The 16,116-nt window shown below is 37.1% G+C and overlaps 1 protein-coding gene across 1 annotated transcript in view; it reads right to left on the minus strand.

The window, feature by feature from the left end:
- SCN9A (sodium voltage-gated channel alpha subunit 9) overlaps positions 1-16,116 on the minus strand; it is a 191,383-nt gene that overhangs the window by 114,272 nt on the left and 60,995 nt on the right. The window contains exon 2 of the mRNA XM_007965235.3: positions 2,094-2,401. Coding sequence (XP_007963426.1) covers positions 2,094-2,351 — 258 coding nt within the window. The 5' untranslated portion in view covers positions 2,352-2,401. The remainder of the gene's footprint in view (positions 1-2,093; positions 2,402-16,116) is intronic.

The raw sequence follows: 16,116 nt of genomic DNA on the forward strand, positions 1-16,116 counted from the left end.
TATTTTAGTTATAATACTAATATTAGCTCTTAAAAGGGACTTAAATTAAGGGGATTCCTCACTTACTAACCATGGTAATTTAAAAAATGACATGAATAGAAGCAAATATTCTTGAAATGTTATTGTAGCCATTCCATAACAAGTGTCCTTTTCCATAGCTTTAGTATTCAGTTAAGAAATAAAAACAAATAGCAGTAACCACAAAATATTAAAACAACCTAAAGCATTGGCTTAGAAATCAGAAAGACAAAGTTCAAATCCCTGCCTCATTTTTCTCCCATTGGCAGGAAGATGACTTGTGTTATCTGAGAAACACTGATTTTCTAAGTTTTATACAGGGTTATCAGTAGGTTTCAGGCAATAAGCATTTCTCACTGTATTCGGGAGGTAAGTTTGTGAGTCAGGCTTTTTCTTTGAATGTGGCAGTATTCTCTCAAGAAAACAAACCAGAGTCTATTATTTTCAGGTATCCTTTTATTTCCCTGTTCCCTTTCACTATATCACTTATATCTAAATACAATTTAATGTAAAATTCACTTTTACATTGAAAATTATTTTAAAATTAATACCTAGTCCTCAAGTACAACCCTTTCTGTCTTAAATCTCAGTACACTGTATTTTTAAAAAATTATTCATCCATTCTTTCTGCAATTGTATTTACATGATTTGGCTCTGCGTCCCCGCCCAAATCTCATTTTGAATTGTAATCCCCACGTGTCAGAGGAGGGGCCTGGGGGGAAGAGATTGGATCATGGGGGCTGTTTCCCCAATGCTGTTCTCAGGATAGTGAGTGAGTTCTCACCAGACCTGATGGGTTTAAAAGCGTGGCACTTCCTTCCTCTTTCTCTCCTGAACCATATAAGATGTGCCTTGCTTCCCCTTTGCCTTAAAACGTGATTGTAGGTTTCCTGAGGCCTCCTCTGCCATTCAGAACTGTGAGCAAATTAAATCTCTTTTCTTTGTAAATTACCCAGTCTCAGGTAGTTCTTTATAGCAGTGTAAAAATGGACGAATACGGCCGGGTGCGGTGGCTCACGCCTGTAATCCTAGCACTTTGGGAGGCCGAGGCGGGCGGATCACAAGGTCAGGAGATCGAGACCATCCTGGCGGACATGGTGAAACCCCGTCTCTACTAAAAATACAAAAACAAAATTAACCGGGCGTGGTGGTGGGTGCCTGTCGTCCCAGCTACTTGGGAGGCTGAGGCCGGAGAATGGTGTGAACCCGGGAGGGGGAGCTTAAAGTGAGCCAAGATCGCCACTGCACTCCAGACTGGGCGACAGAGCGAGACTCTGTCTCCAAAAAAAAAAAAAAGGAACTAATACCTATGTAGTGAGAAACTATATCATAACAGGTAATGAAAAGGAGTTTGAACAAAAATAAGGCATGAGTTTTTTATTCAAGGAACTTCCTAGAAAAATGAAAAGAACAAAGTAACTCTACTTAAGGCAAGATGTGACAGATATCATACAGAAAAATATAAAGGGGGAAGAATGAGAGTGAAGAGGGAACAGGGTCACATGACTGTCAAAATTACCAGGGAGACTCTATAAACCAGAGGTCATCTGAGCTAACATGAAAAATCACAACCTACTACATTGTCTTGGCAAGATCAAGTTATCTTGTACTTGAAATTTTAATAAAAATAACTAGGTTGGTGTTTTAAAATTGAAATTAGCAATTTTCATTTGCATTAAAAACTTTTAAGTGATTTTTGGGTCTGCATACACACGAGAGTTAATTATTAGCAGGAAAAAATAGGTATGACTATAAAATTTGGCAGATTACTGTGTCATGTCCAAAAAAGTTATGCTAAACAATTATACTAAACAATGTATACTATGTTATACTAAACATTATACTAAACAATTTTGAAAGATGTAAAAAAAATTAAAAGTAGTATGCCAATGCCAGAACCAGTTTCAATGTAAAATTTGAAAAAGTACATATTCTGAATATCCTCTATATATATTTAATTTAACATTCTCATCATGATATAGTTATTCACTAAATTTCACTAATCTCAATTTAAAATAATTTTTATACAGAAGGAAGTCAACAGAAACCGACCACTGAAGTCAAAATAAACTCACTTTTTTGTCTGCATAGTAGGGGTCCAGGTCCTCCAGGGGCTCTGACACCATGCCGGGAGGAATGTCCCCATAGATGAAGGGCAGCTGTTTGCCAGCTTCCAAGTCGCTGCTTGGCTTTGGGGCTTCTTCATCGTCATCTTTCTTTTCTTCTTTGGGTTCCTTTGATTTTCTTTCAGCAATGCGTTGTTCAATGAGGGCAAGAGACTGTTTTGTGAAGTGGACAAAGCTCTGAGGTCCTGGGGGAGGCAACATTGCCATCTTTTCATCCTGTATATTTTAATTCCTCTTCAGCTCCTCACATAAGAGGCCTGGATGGAAACAAAGAAATTAAGACTTAACTATTTGCCTGCCAAGAAAGGCACATTAAAAAATAATAATAACAACATAAACAGATTTTTAGTTTCAACCACAAAAGGTAACATGTTCATAGACTTATCAGCTTGTTAAGGGACTACTATGTGTCAGGCAATGGGCCGGACTTATTTTTCATGCCTTCTAACCATGTTTATACTCAGAAATTTGAAGTTTACACTTCACAGCTTTAAAGGAAAAAATGACAATTTCCTGAATAAATTTTCCTAAATTCCCCTTCTTTTCATCTATGTTTACCTTTGGGGCAATTCAACTCAACTTTCCTCTTTTCAAAGTCTTTATGATAATGCCTTTGGTAGCACCACTCTCCGGCATGACTCTGCTTTATCAACTAAACTTATGTAATATTCTAAATCCTTTGCTGTTGTTTCAATAATGTTCATAACATCTTGACCAGGAGAAGATTCCATCTCAAGAACCCACTTTCTCTGCTTATCAATCAGAAGCAACTCCTCATACATTCAAGTTACCACAAGATTACAGCAATTCAGTCACAATTTTAGGCTCCACCTCTAATTCTAATTCTCTTGCTATTTCCCCCACATCTGCAGTTCTTTTCCTCACTGAGGTCTTAAACCCCTCATGGTCATCCACGAGAGCTGGAATCAACTCATTCCAATTTCCTATTAATGTTTGTATATTGCCCTCCTCCCACAAATCATTAATGGTCTAATAACATATAGAATGGTGAATCCTTTCCAGAAGTTTTCAACTTACTTTGCCCAGACCCATCAGAGGACTCACTATCTATGGCAGCTATAGTCTTATAAAATGCATTTATTAAATAATAAGACTTAAAAGTTGAAGTTACTCTTTGGCCCATAGGCTACAGAATGGATAGGGTTAGCAGACATGAAAACAACATGAACACCCTTGTACATCTCTGTTAGAACTCTTGAGTGACCAGGCACATTGTCAATAGGCAGTGATATTTTGAAAGAAATCTTTTTTTTTTTTTCTGAGCTGTAGGTATCAAGAATGGGCCTAAAATATTTAATAAACCACGCTGTAAACAGATATGCTGTCATCCAGGCTTTGTTCTATTTATAGAGCACAGGCAGAGTAGATTTAGTATAATCCGTAAGAGATTTTCTGAATAATTAAATAATATAATTTTTGTTTAATTTTCTGAATAATAATATAATTCTAAGATTTTCTGAATGATAAAAAAGCATTTGCTTCAATTTAAAGTCACCAACTGCATTCTCCCCTAACAAGAGAGTCAGCCTATTCTTTGAAGCTTTGAACCCAGGCATTGATTTCTCCTTTCTAGCTATAATATATTCTTCTAGTAGAAGGCTGTTAGACCTACATTGAAAATCTGTTTTTTAATGTAACCACTCTTATCAATGATCTTAGCTAGATCTTCTGAATAACTTGCTGCATCTTCAGCATCGGCACTTGCTGTTTCACCTTGCACTTTTATCTTATGGCAATGGCTTATTTCCTTCAACCTCATGGAGTACCGTCTGCCAGCTTTGAACTTTTTTTTCAGCTTCTTCACCTCTCAGCCTTCATATAATTGGAGAGTTATGGCCTTGCTCTAGATTAGGCTTTGGCTTAAGGAAATGTTGTGGCTGGTTTGATCTTCTATCTCAATCACTAAAACTTTTTCTATTTTTGCAATAAGGCTGTTTTGTTTTCTTATCATTCGTGTGTTCACTGGAGTAGTACATTTGATTTCCTTCAAGAATGTTTCCTTTGCATTCACAACTTGGCTAAGTATTTAGTGCAAGAGGCTTAGCTTTTGGCCTGTCTTGGCTTTCAACATGCCCTCCTCACTAAGCTTAATCATTTCAGCTTCTGATTTAAAGTGATAAATGCACAATTCTTCCTTTACTGGAACATTAGGGATGGGAATGGGTTACTAACTGAACTAATTTTAATATTGCTATGTGTCAGGGAACAGGGAAGCCGTAGGAAAGGAAGAGAGATAGGAATGCTGAAACAGAACACATGACATTTAATGATTGTTTGCTGTCTTATGTGGATGTGGTTCATAGCACCCCAAAACAATTACCATAGTAACAACAAAGATCACTGATCATAGATCACCATAACATACATAGTAATAATAAATAATAGCAATTACAAAGTTTGAAATATTGTGAGAATTGCCACAGTGTGACACAGATGCATGAAGTGAGCACACGCTGTTGAAAAAATTATGCTGACAGACTTGCTTAATGCAGGGTTGCCACAAACTTTCAACTTGTAAGAAATGCAGTATCTTGAAGTGCAATAAAGCAAAGCCCCATAAAATGAACTATGCCTGTATTTTGATGGAAACCAAAGTTAAGATAAAGTTTTTTAAAGAATGTAGTGAAAAATAAGGGACACTGCATGTACACATTCAAAAGTAGGATGATTCTGAAAGGTAAAGAGTAAGTTATGACTTGGCAATTCCACTACTAGGTACAGACTCAAGGGAATTTAAAACATATGTCCACACAAGAAGGTTTACATGAATGTTCAGCAGCATTATTCATAGTAGCCAGAAAGTCAACACAACCTAATTACTCACCAATGAATAAATGGATAAAAACGTGGGATATTCACACACTGAATTAATATTTAGCAATAAAAACAAATGAAGTATAGGTACATGTTACAACATGGATGTGATGAAAACCCTGTGAAGGAACACAGAGCCAAAAGGTCACATATTATATGATTCCATCTTATGAAATGTCCAGAGTAGGCAAATCCCCAGAAACACAATGTAGAGTATTTTTTTTTCAGAGGCTAGGTGTAATAGGAAGTGACTATTGATGGTTATGTGGTTAACGGTTAAAGAGTATGGGGCTTCTTTGGGGGTGATAAAAATATTCTAAAATTACATAATTATGATGGTTGCATACCTTCCTGAACATACTAAAAACCACTGAGTGGTACACTTTAAAATGGTGATTTTTATGGTGTGTTAATTATACCTCAATAAAACTACTATGAATATGCATTAATAATTTTAGATCATAAAGTTTGTGAAAATTGTCCTCAGAATAGGAAGAGATTTAGTAAAATGGAAACAAATCAATGAATCAAATCAAAGCAGTTGCCACTTGTGCTTTGGGGATTCCTCAACACTTTTGAAAATCATAAAGGTGAGAGGTCGGGATAACTTGCCTCACTAGACTTTCAGTGTAGACATAACGTGGCTCTTGAAGAAAAATTGGCTTGAATAACTGGTGTTTTGTAGATTCTGCATTCAACTGGAGGGTACCACCTCTTTCAAGAATTATTTGAGAAAAATCTAGGTACACAGATGTTGTGAACTCCGATGCCCATTACCAGTTCAACTCTTCCAATATTCCTATTCTCCTCTGTCTCTGTCTCCACCGACCCCCGTGCACATGCTCAACACAGCTCCACAATGACTAAAGTTTATACAAAAAGCAGAGGCAAAGGGTGGTCAATGCTAGTGGTACCATGTATGGGCAATATTTCCCTGATCAAGCTAAATTAAAGGAAGACACTAAGAACCTGCTTAACATCATGGTCTGTGAAATGTAAGTTGAAGAGACCTTGATCAGATTTCATCATCATCCTCTAGTTTGGAGAGGTGAAACTTCCTTTCATTTTACTAGTTTTATAGCTTTGAAGAAGGGCAGCTTTAGTTGGCATCTGAGTTTGCTTGGAAGTTATTGTACAGGGCCAGTGGGGTGGCAAGATGATGGGCTGACAGGGTGACAGAGGGCAACATAAGTAAAAATAGAGCCTCACACTTCACCAACACACACAAAGAATATGCAATGATGAGGGAGGACCTACGTGTGACTACAACTTCTTTCCTCTTCCCTTAGTCTTCTGGATAAACAGGCCACAGGAGTTTTCATCAGTCCAGTATTTAGTTTAAGATTTGAGATTTCTGGTGGAGTAACTATTTAAATGGAAAAATAAAGCTCAAAAATTCTAAAAAATGTGACAATGAATACTTATATAATGTGAGAGTAGAGAGGACTTGTAAAGCATTACACCAAACGCACAATCTAAAAAGAAAAAGAATGCTAGATTTAATCTCATAAGAGTGAAGGTTTTTAAAAGCGGAAGGCATCCATAAAATAAAAAGAAAAGTACAATACAAATGGCAGATGAAGTGCTTTTTCTTTAATGGTAAAGATATTAAAATAATAGATCTCATAATATAAAATTTAGTAAATAACATAATTATCTAAAAATACAAATGATTAATAAACACTTGTAACTATGTCAAACCTCACTAATAATCAAAGAAACAAATACTAAAATAAACATGGGGAATCAAATTTGGCCTATTACATTAGCAAAGATTTTAACAAAAGTAATAGTGATATTAGAGAGGATATAGGGGAAATCACTGTTGCCTGTCTGGATGACAGTAATAAATAATGTGTACAGACTTTTTGAGGGTTATTTTGTAATATCTATCAAAAACCTTAAATATGTGAATTCATTTTTATTGCCAAATAATTTTCCTTCTAGGAATTTATTCAAAGACAATAATCTCAGGTGTCCTCTAACATGTATAAAGATATTTACTACAAAGTTTTTATAATATTGAAAAATTATAATCAATCCAAACCCTTATCCTAACAGTAAGGGTTACACTAAATGAAGAAATGCGTGTATAATGAAATACTGAGCAGCTTTGAAAGAGAGCTTTCAGAGACTATTTAATGAATTAAATGAATTATAAAAATATTATAATGCATAATAAGTGGAATGTAGGTTATACACCCAGATGTAAATTAATAATAATTTTTAAATGATATTAAATTGAAATTATATACACAATGCATTTAACAAAGGTTAGCCCTAGTTAAGATATTATGGATTATATTTATGAATTTCTTTATACTTTACTTTTCAAATTTGTGCAATGAAAATGTCATGTTTTTCTATCCAGAAGAAAGAAAATATACTTAAAAAAATCATTTAAAATTATTTGACCTACTTTATATAGTTAATGAAATCAATCAGTATTTATTCTTGTCATGTTTAATTTACAATTTTGAAAAATATATTGCCACATTTCCACTTTTTATTAACATTATTATGATTGTACCTTCTTTAGAATGAAATCCCAATGTTGCATATAAAGGCAATAATTTTGTTTTCTCATTACTGTCTTACACACTCACCATTAATTTCATATTAGAGAATACTTAGGCAACTACTAAAATTAAAAAATGGATGTGTTGAGGGGGGCGGAGCAAGATGGCCGAATAGGAACAGCTCCAGTCTCCAACTCCCAGCGCGAGCCACACAGAAGACCGGTGATTTCTGCATTTTCAACTGAGGTACTGGGTTCATCTCACTGGGGAGTGCCAGACGATCGGTGCTGGTCAGCTGCTGCAGCCCGACCAGCGAAAGCTGAAGCAGGGCTAGGCATTGCCTCACCTGGAAAGCGCAAGGGGGAAGGGAATCCCTTTTCCTAGCCAGGGGAACTGAGACACACAACACCTGGAAAATCGGGTAACTCCCACCCCAATACTGCGCTTTAAGCAAACAGGCACACCAGGAGATCATATCCCACACCTGGCCGGGAGGGTCCCACACCCACGGAGCCTCCCTCATTGCTAGCACAGCAGTCTGTGATCTACCGGCAAGGCAGCAGCCAGGCTGGGGGAGGGGCACCCGCCATTGCTGAGGCTTAAGTAGGTAAACAAAGCTGCTGGGAAGCTCGAACTGGGTGGAGCTCACAGCAGCTCAAGGAAACCTGCCTGTCTCTGTAGACTCCACCTCTGGGGACAGGGCACAGTAAACAATAACAAACGCAGCAGAGAGCTCTGCAGACGCAAACGACTCTGTCTGACAGCTTTGAAGAGAGCAGTGGATCTCCCAACACGGAGGTTGAGATCTGAGAAGGGACAGACTCCCTGCTCAAGTGGGTCCCTGACCCCTGAGTAGCCTAACTGGGAGACATCCCCCACTAGGGGCAGTCTGACACCCCACACCTCACAGGGTGGAGTACACCCCTGAGAGGAAGCTTCCAAAGCAAGAATCAGACAGGTACACTCGCTGTTCAGAAATATTCTATCTTCTGCAGCCTCTGCTGCTGATACCCAGGCAAACAGGGTCTGGAGTGGACCTCAAGCAATCTCCAACAGACCTACAGCTGAGGGTCCTGACTGTTAGAAGGAAAACTATCAAACAGGAAGGACACCTACACCAAAACCCCATCAGTACATCACCATCATCAAAGACCAGAGGCAGATAAAACCACAAAGATGGGGAAAAAGCAGGGCAGAAAAGCTGGAAATTCAAAAAATAAGAGCGCATCTCCCCCGGCAAAGGAGCGCAGCTCATCGCCAGCAACAGATCAAAGCTGGACGGAGAATGACTTCGACGAGATGAGAGAAGAAGGCTTCAGTCCATCAAATTTCTCAGAGCTAAAGGAGGAATTACGTACCCAGCGCAAAGAAACTAAAAATCTTGAAAAAAAAGTGGAAGAATTGATGGCTAGAGTAATTAATGCAGAGAAGCTCATAAACGAAATGAAAGAGACGAAAACCATGACACGAGAAATACGTGACAAATGCACAAGCTTCAGTAACCGACTCGATCAACTGGAAGAAAGAATGTCAGCGATTGAGGATCAAATGAATGAAATGAAGCGAGAAGAGAAACCAAAAGAAAAAAGAAGAAAAAGAAATGAACAAAGCCTGCAAGAAGTATGGGATTATGCAAAAAGACCAAATCTACGTCTGATTGGGGTGCCTGAAAGTGAGGGGGAAAATGGAACCAAGTTGGAAAACACTCTTCAGGATATCATCCAGGAGAACTTCCCCAACCTAGTAGGGCAGGCCAACATTCAAATCCAGGAAATACAGAGAACGCCACAAAGATACTCCTCGAGAAGAGCAACTCCAAGACACATAATTGCCAGATTCACCAAAGTTGAAATGAAGGAAAAAATCTTAAGGGCAGCCAGAGAGAAAGGTCGGGTTACCCACAAAGGGAAGCCCATCAGACTAACAGCAGATCTCTCGGCAGAAACTCTTCAAGCCAGAAGAGAGTAGGGGCCAATATTCAACATTCTTAAAGAAAAGAATTTTAAACCCAGAATTTTATATCCAGCCAAGCTAAGTTTCATAAGTGAAGGAGAAATAAAATCCTTTACAGATAAGCAAATGCTTAGAGATTTTGTCACCACTAGGCCTGCCTTACAAGAGACCCTGAAGGAAGCACTAAACATGGAAAGGAACAACCGGTACCAGCCATTGCAAAAACACGCCAAAATGTAAAGACCATCAAGGCTAGGAAGAAACTGCATCAACTAACGAGCAAAATAACCAGTTAATATCATCATGGCAGGATCAAGTTCACACATAACAATATTAACCTTAAATGTAAATGGACTAAATGCTCCAATTAAAAGACACAGACTGGCAAACTGGATAAAGAGTCAAGACCCATCAGTCTGCTGTATTCAGGAGACCCATCTCACACGCAAAGACATACATAGGCTCAAAATAAAGGGATGGAGGAAGATTTACCAAGCAAATGGAGAACAAAAAAAAAGCAGGGGTTGCAATACTAGTCTCTGATAAAACAGACTTTAAACCATCAAAGATCAAAAGAGACAAAGAAGGCCATTACATAATGATAAGGGGATCAATTCAACAGGAAGAGCTAACTATCCTAAATATATATGCACCCAATACAGGAGCACCCAGATTCATAAAGCAAGTCCTTAGAGACTTACAAAGAGACATAGACTCCCATACAATAATAATGGGAGACTTCAACACTCCACTGTCAACATTAGACAGATCAACGAGACAGAAAGTTAACAAGGATATCCAGGAATTGAACTCATCTCTGCAGCAAGCAGACCTAATAGACATCTATAGAACTCTCCACCCTAAATCAACAGAATATACATTCTTCTCAGCACCACATTGTACTTACTCCAAAATTGACCACGTAATTGGAAGTAAAGCACTCCTCAGCAAATGTACAAGAACAGAAATTATAACAAACTGTCTCTCAGACCACAGTGCACTCAAACTAGAACTCAGGACTAAGAAACTCAATCAAAACCGCTCAACTACATGGAAACTGAACAACCTGCTCCTGAATGACTACTGGGTACATAACGAAATGAAGGCAGAAATAAAGATGTTCTTTGAAACCAATGAGAACAAAGATACAACATACCAGAATCTCTGGGACACATTTAAAGCAGTGTGTAGAGGGAAATTTATAGCACTAAATGCCCACAAGAGAAAGCAGGAAAGATCTAAAATTGACACTCTAACATCGCAATTAAAAGAACTAGAGAAGCAAGAGCAAACACATTTGAAAGCTAGCAGAAGGCAAGAAATAACTAAGATCAGAGCAGAACTGAAGGAGATAGAGACACAAAAAACCCTCCAAAAAATCAATGAATCCAGGAGTTGGTTTTTTGAAAAGATCAACAAAATTGACAGACCACTAGCAAGACTAATAAAGAAGAAAAGAGAGAAGAATCAAATCGATGCAATTAAAAATGATAAAGGGGATATCACCACCGACCCCACAGAAATACAAACTACCATCAGAGAATACTATAAACACCTCTACGCAAATAAACTGGAAAATCTAGAAGAAATGGATAATTTCCTGGACACTTACACTCTTCCAAGACTAAACCAGGAAGAAGTTTAATCCCTGAATAGACCAATAGCAGGCTCTGAAATTGAGGCAATAATTAATAGCCTACCAACCAAAAAAAGTCCAGGACCAGATGGATTCACAGCTGAATTCTACCAGAGGTACAAGGAGGAGTTGGTACCATTCCTTCTGAAACTATTCCAATCAATAGAAAAAGAGGGAATCCTCCCTAACTCATTTTATGAGGCCAACATCATCCTGATACCAAAGCCTGGCAGAGACACAACAAAAAAAGAGAATTTTAGACCAATATCCCTGATGAACATCGATGCAAAAATCCTCAATAAAATACTGGCAAACCGGATTCAGCGACACATCAAAAAGCTTATCCACCATGATCAAGTGGGCTTCATCCCTGGGATGCAAGGCTGGTTCAACATTCGCAAATCAATAAACATAATCCAGCATATAAACAGAACCAAAGACAAGAACCACATCATTATCTCAATAGATGCAGAAAAGGCTTTTGACAAAATTCAACAGCCCTTCATGCTAAAAACGCTCAATAAATTCGGTATTGATGGAACGTACCTCAAAATAATAAGAGCTATTTATGACAAACCCACAGCCAATATCATACTGAATGGGCAAAAACTGGAAAAATTCCCTTTGAAAACTGGCACAAGACAGGGATGCCCTCTCTCACCACTCCTATTCAACATAGTGTTGGAAGTTCTGGCTAGGGCAATCAGGCAAGAGAAAGAAATCAAGGGGATTCAGTTAGGAAAAGAAGAAGTCAAATTGTCCCTGTTTGCAGATGACATGATTGTATATTTAGAAAACCCCATTGTCTCAGCCCAAAATCTCCTTAAGCTGATAAGCAACTTCAGCAAAGTCTCAGGATACAAAATTAATGTGCAAAAATCACAAGCATTCTTATACACCAGTAACAGACAAACAGAGAGCCAAATCAGGAATGAACTTCCATTCACAATTGCTTCAAAGAGAATAAAATACCTAGGAATCCAACTTACAAGGGATGTAAAGGACCTCTTCAAGGAGAACTACAAACCACTGCTCAGTGAAATAAAAGAGGACACAAACAAATGGAAGAACATACCATGCTCATAGATAGGAAGAATCAATATCGTGAAAATGGCCATACTGCCCAAGGTAATTTATAGATTCAATGCCATCCCCATCAAGCTACCAATGAGCTTCTTCACAGAATTGGAAAAAACTGCTTTAAAGTTCATATGGAACCAAAAAAGAGCCCGCATCTCCAAGACAATCCTAAGTCAAAGGAACAAAGCTGGAGGCATCACGCACCTGACTTCAAACTATACTACAAGGCTACAGTAACCAAAACAGCATGGTACTGGTACCAAAACAGAGATATAGACCAATGGAACAGAACAGAGTCCTCAGAAATAATACCACACATCTACAGCCATCTGATCTTTGACAAACCTGAGAGAAACAAGAAATGGGGAAAGGATTCCCTATTTAATAAATGGTGCTGGGAAAATTGGCTAGCCATAAGTAGAAAGCTGAAACTGGATCCTTTCCTTACTCCTTATACGAAAATTAATTCAAGATGGATTAGAGACTTAAATGTTAGACCTAATACCATAAAAATCCTAGAGGAAAACCTAGGTAGTACCATTCAGGACATAGGCATGGGCAAAGACTTCATGTCTAAAACACCAAAAGCAACGGCAGCAAAAGCCAAAATTGACAAATGGGATCTCATTAAACTAAAGAGCTTCTGCACAGCAAAAGAAACTACCATCAGAGTGAACAGGCAACCTACAGAATGGGAGAAAATTTTTGCAATCTACTCATCTGACAAAGGGCTAATATCCAGAACCTACAAAGAACTCAAACAAATTTACAAGAAAAAAACAAACAACCCCATCAAAAAGTGGGCAAAGGATATGAACAGACACTTCTCAAAAGAAGACATTCATACAGCCAACAGACACATGAAAAAATGCTCATCATCACTGGCCATCAGAGAAATGCAAATCAAAACCACAATGAGATACCATCTCACACCAGTTAGAATGGCGATCATTCAAAAGTCAGGAAACAACAGGTGCTGGAGAGGATGTGGAGAAATAGGAACACTTTTACACTGTTGGTGGGATTGTAAACTAGTTCAACCATTATGGAAAACAGTATGGCGATTCCTCAAGGATCTAGAACTAGATGTACCATATGACCCAGCCATCCCATTACTGGGTATATACCCAAAGGATTATAAATCATACTGCTATAAAGACACATGCACACGTATGTTTATTGCGGCACTATTCACAATAGCAAAGACTTGGAATCAACCCAAATGTCCGTCAGTGACAGATTGGATAAAGAAAATGTGGCACATATACACCATGGAATACTATGCAGCCATAAAAAAGGATGAGTTTGTGTCCTTTGTAGGGACATGGATGCAGCTGGAAACCATCATTCTTAGCAAACTATCACAAGAACAGAAAACCAAACACCGCATGTTCTCACTCATAGGCGGGAACTGAACAATGAGATCACTTGGACTCGGGAAGGGGAACATCACACACCGGGGCCTATCATGGGGAGGGGGGAGGGGGGAGGGATTGCATTGGGAGTTATACCTGATGTAAATGACGAGTTGATGGGTGCAGCACACCAACATGGCACAAGTATACATATGTAGCAAACCTGCACGTTGTGCACATGTACCCTACAACTTAAAGTTTAATAATAAATAAATTTAAAAAAAAAAAATGGATGTGTTATTCTTGTATCTAAGATTTCCTATAGTTAAAATCAATATGGAAATATTTATTCTGAACTCTTTCTTATTTTCTATGTATGCAGATACACATATATAGATATGTCTTATCTATGTTTATCAATCTATGGATCTATGTCTGTCCAAATATCATATCATGTATTTGTCTATCTAGCATCTATTTTTCTTCACACATCTTTCCAGTCAAAGCAATGTCAGCTCCCAGTTCATGACAATGGTCTTATCCCATGTGTTTATCACACTCTCTGGTCTTCAAATTTCCATTGCAGTAAAAACAAAGATGTACAGTAGGGAAGCATTTAATAATATCACTAAAAACCAGAGGAAGACAAAAGAAGTTTTCATAAATCATAAGATTACCCTAGTGAGGAGATCAAAGCAGAAGCTACAGTCTGAAATACTCATCTGAGAACGTTAGAATTTCTTTCTAGCAAAGAAGTCACAGATTTCTATGACAAATATGTGATATAGATCAGAAAACAAGTTGATTAATCCATGGATTATTCAATAATGTTGCAGAAAACACTTTCCCACTTCCTTCTCTATATTAAATATGTAGCAGAGTGGTTTATCTCCAAGCTATCACCAAAAGGATAATATATGCATTAATGAAGGTAGGACTCCCAGGGTATCCATGTCCATTTTAGCTAGAATCAGGGTGGAGTCAAAGGAAAAGTGACTCCCTTGCCTACTCCTCATCCATACATCCTAAAATGTAGCCTGCTTATCAATACACCATGCATGTACGTACACAGACCTTTCAGTCATCCCTCTCTTTCAAGACAGGATTTATCTGGGAAATAGACCTATATAAAGACTAATGCAAACCTGGTCAACAGCAACCTGGCCTTTCTTCCATAAATGTTAATAGATAATCAATAATAAATTGGTAATGAAGGCCTACCAAACATAAAATTGAAAGACTAAGATGAACAGATCAAACTTATAACTTTAGGGAAAAAAAAAAACAAACATTGGGGGATATTGAGAAGGTAAAGTTAGTATTCCTAAAGAAATTTTAGGAGACGAAGTATCCTTTATTTAAAAAAAAAATAGGCTACCAAAAACAACATCAATTCTGGGTAAAGGTCATGCTTTGTGAAAACAAAAATTTCAGCAGAATGCTTGCTGAAAAGGAGGATTCATAATTGTAGTTACCTTTCACTTTACCCAAAAGGTGCACTTTACCAGAATGGGGCATAAGTGAACATTCTCAAGTGCTAGAAATGTTCTATACCTTGATCTATGTGATGGTTACATGGGAATATATGTATGTGTAAAAATTCATGGAGTTCTATATCTTAGATTTTTCTATATCTTTTAGGAGAATTTTTAAAATTAAAAAAGTACAAAATAAAACTTAGAAGATATAGAATAATCCATGTTGTTCAACATCAGTCTCAAGAGAGCAGCAAATAGTAGATATGAAATAATAAACAAAGTAATAGAAGAAAATTCACGGAGAGTCATCAGGCTAAAAGTACAAAAGAAGATCAATTTAAAAGTTCCATTCTTGTGAAAGTTTAGAGCATTAATAATAGAAACAAGATTTTGTAAGCTTCCAAAAATAAGATAACTAACTAAAAAGAATGAAAATTAGATTGCCATTAAAATTTCCTTAGCCATAATTGACACTAGAACACAATCAATGCTTTCAGTGTGATGAGAGAAAATATTTTGAATCAAATTCTGTTATCAGACAACCTGTTATCAAGTGTGATGGCAAATAAAATATATTTCTAGATGTAAGAAAACTCAAAATTTAACTCCTTTTTATCTTTCTTTTAAGTTACTTTGCATTAAGGTAGAGCAAAAAAAAAAAAAAGTACTTCTAAAGCACATAGAATACAAGACTATTTCGCAAATAGTGTGAATAAAAGCAAAGCGAATTTGTTTCTTCAGAAAGCATAAACAGCTATATTATCCAAATAGGAATCAATTCAAAATATGGCATGAACTTGAACAACTGGTAGAATTGAAGCAGAGAGAATCTACTTGAGTTTGATATGTTCTTTAAGTAGCAGAGGTTGAATGAGAGGTTTAAATTCTTCTCTAGATCAAACCATATTAGTTGTTTTAAAATGAAAAATACTTACATAATTATAATTTGTTAAATTGTATCATTTAATCATCTCACAAATGGGTCAATTACCAAAGCATATATAAAATGTAAGTACAATTATAGAACTTTACACAAAGACAAGATCTACACATACATGTGTTAAATATTTTCAATGTAAAAGTAATGGAATAGCTTACAAAAATTGAGAGGTAAAG

The sequence above is a fragment of the Chlorocebus sabaeus genome, chromosome 10 (assembly GCF_047675955.1).
Source record: "Chlorocebus sabaeus isolate Y175 chromosome 10, mChlSab1.0.hap1, whole genome shotgun sequence".
Lineage (NCBI taxonomy): Eukaryota > Metazoa > Chordata > Mammalia > Primates > Cercopithecidae > Chlorocebus > Chlorocebus sabaeus.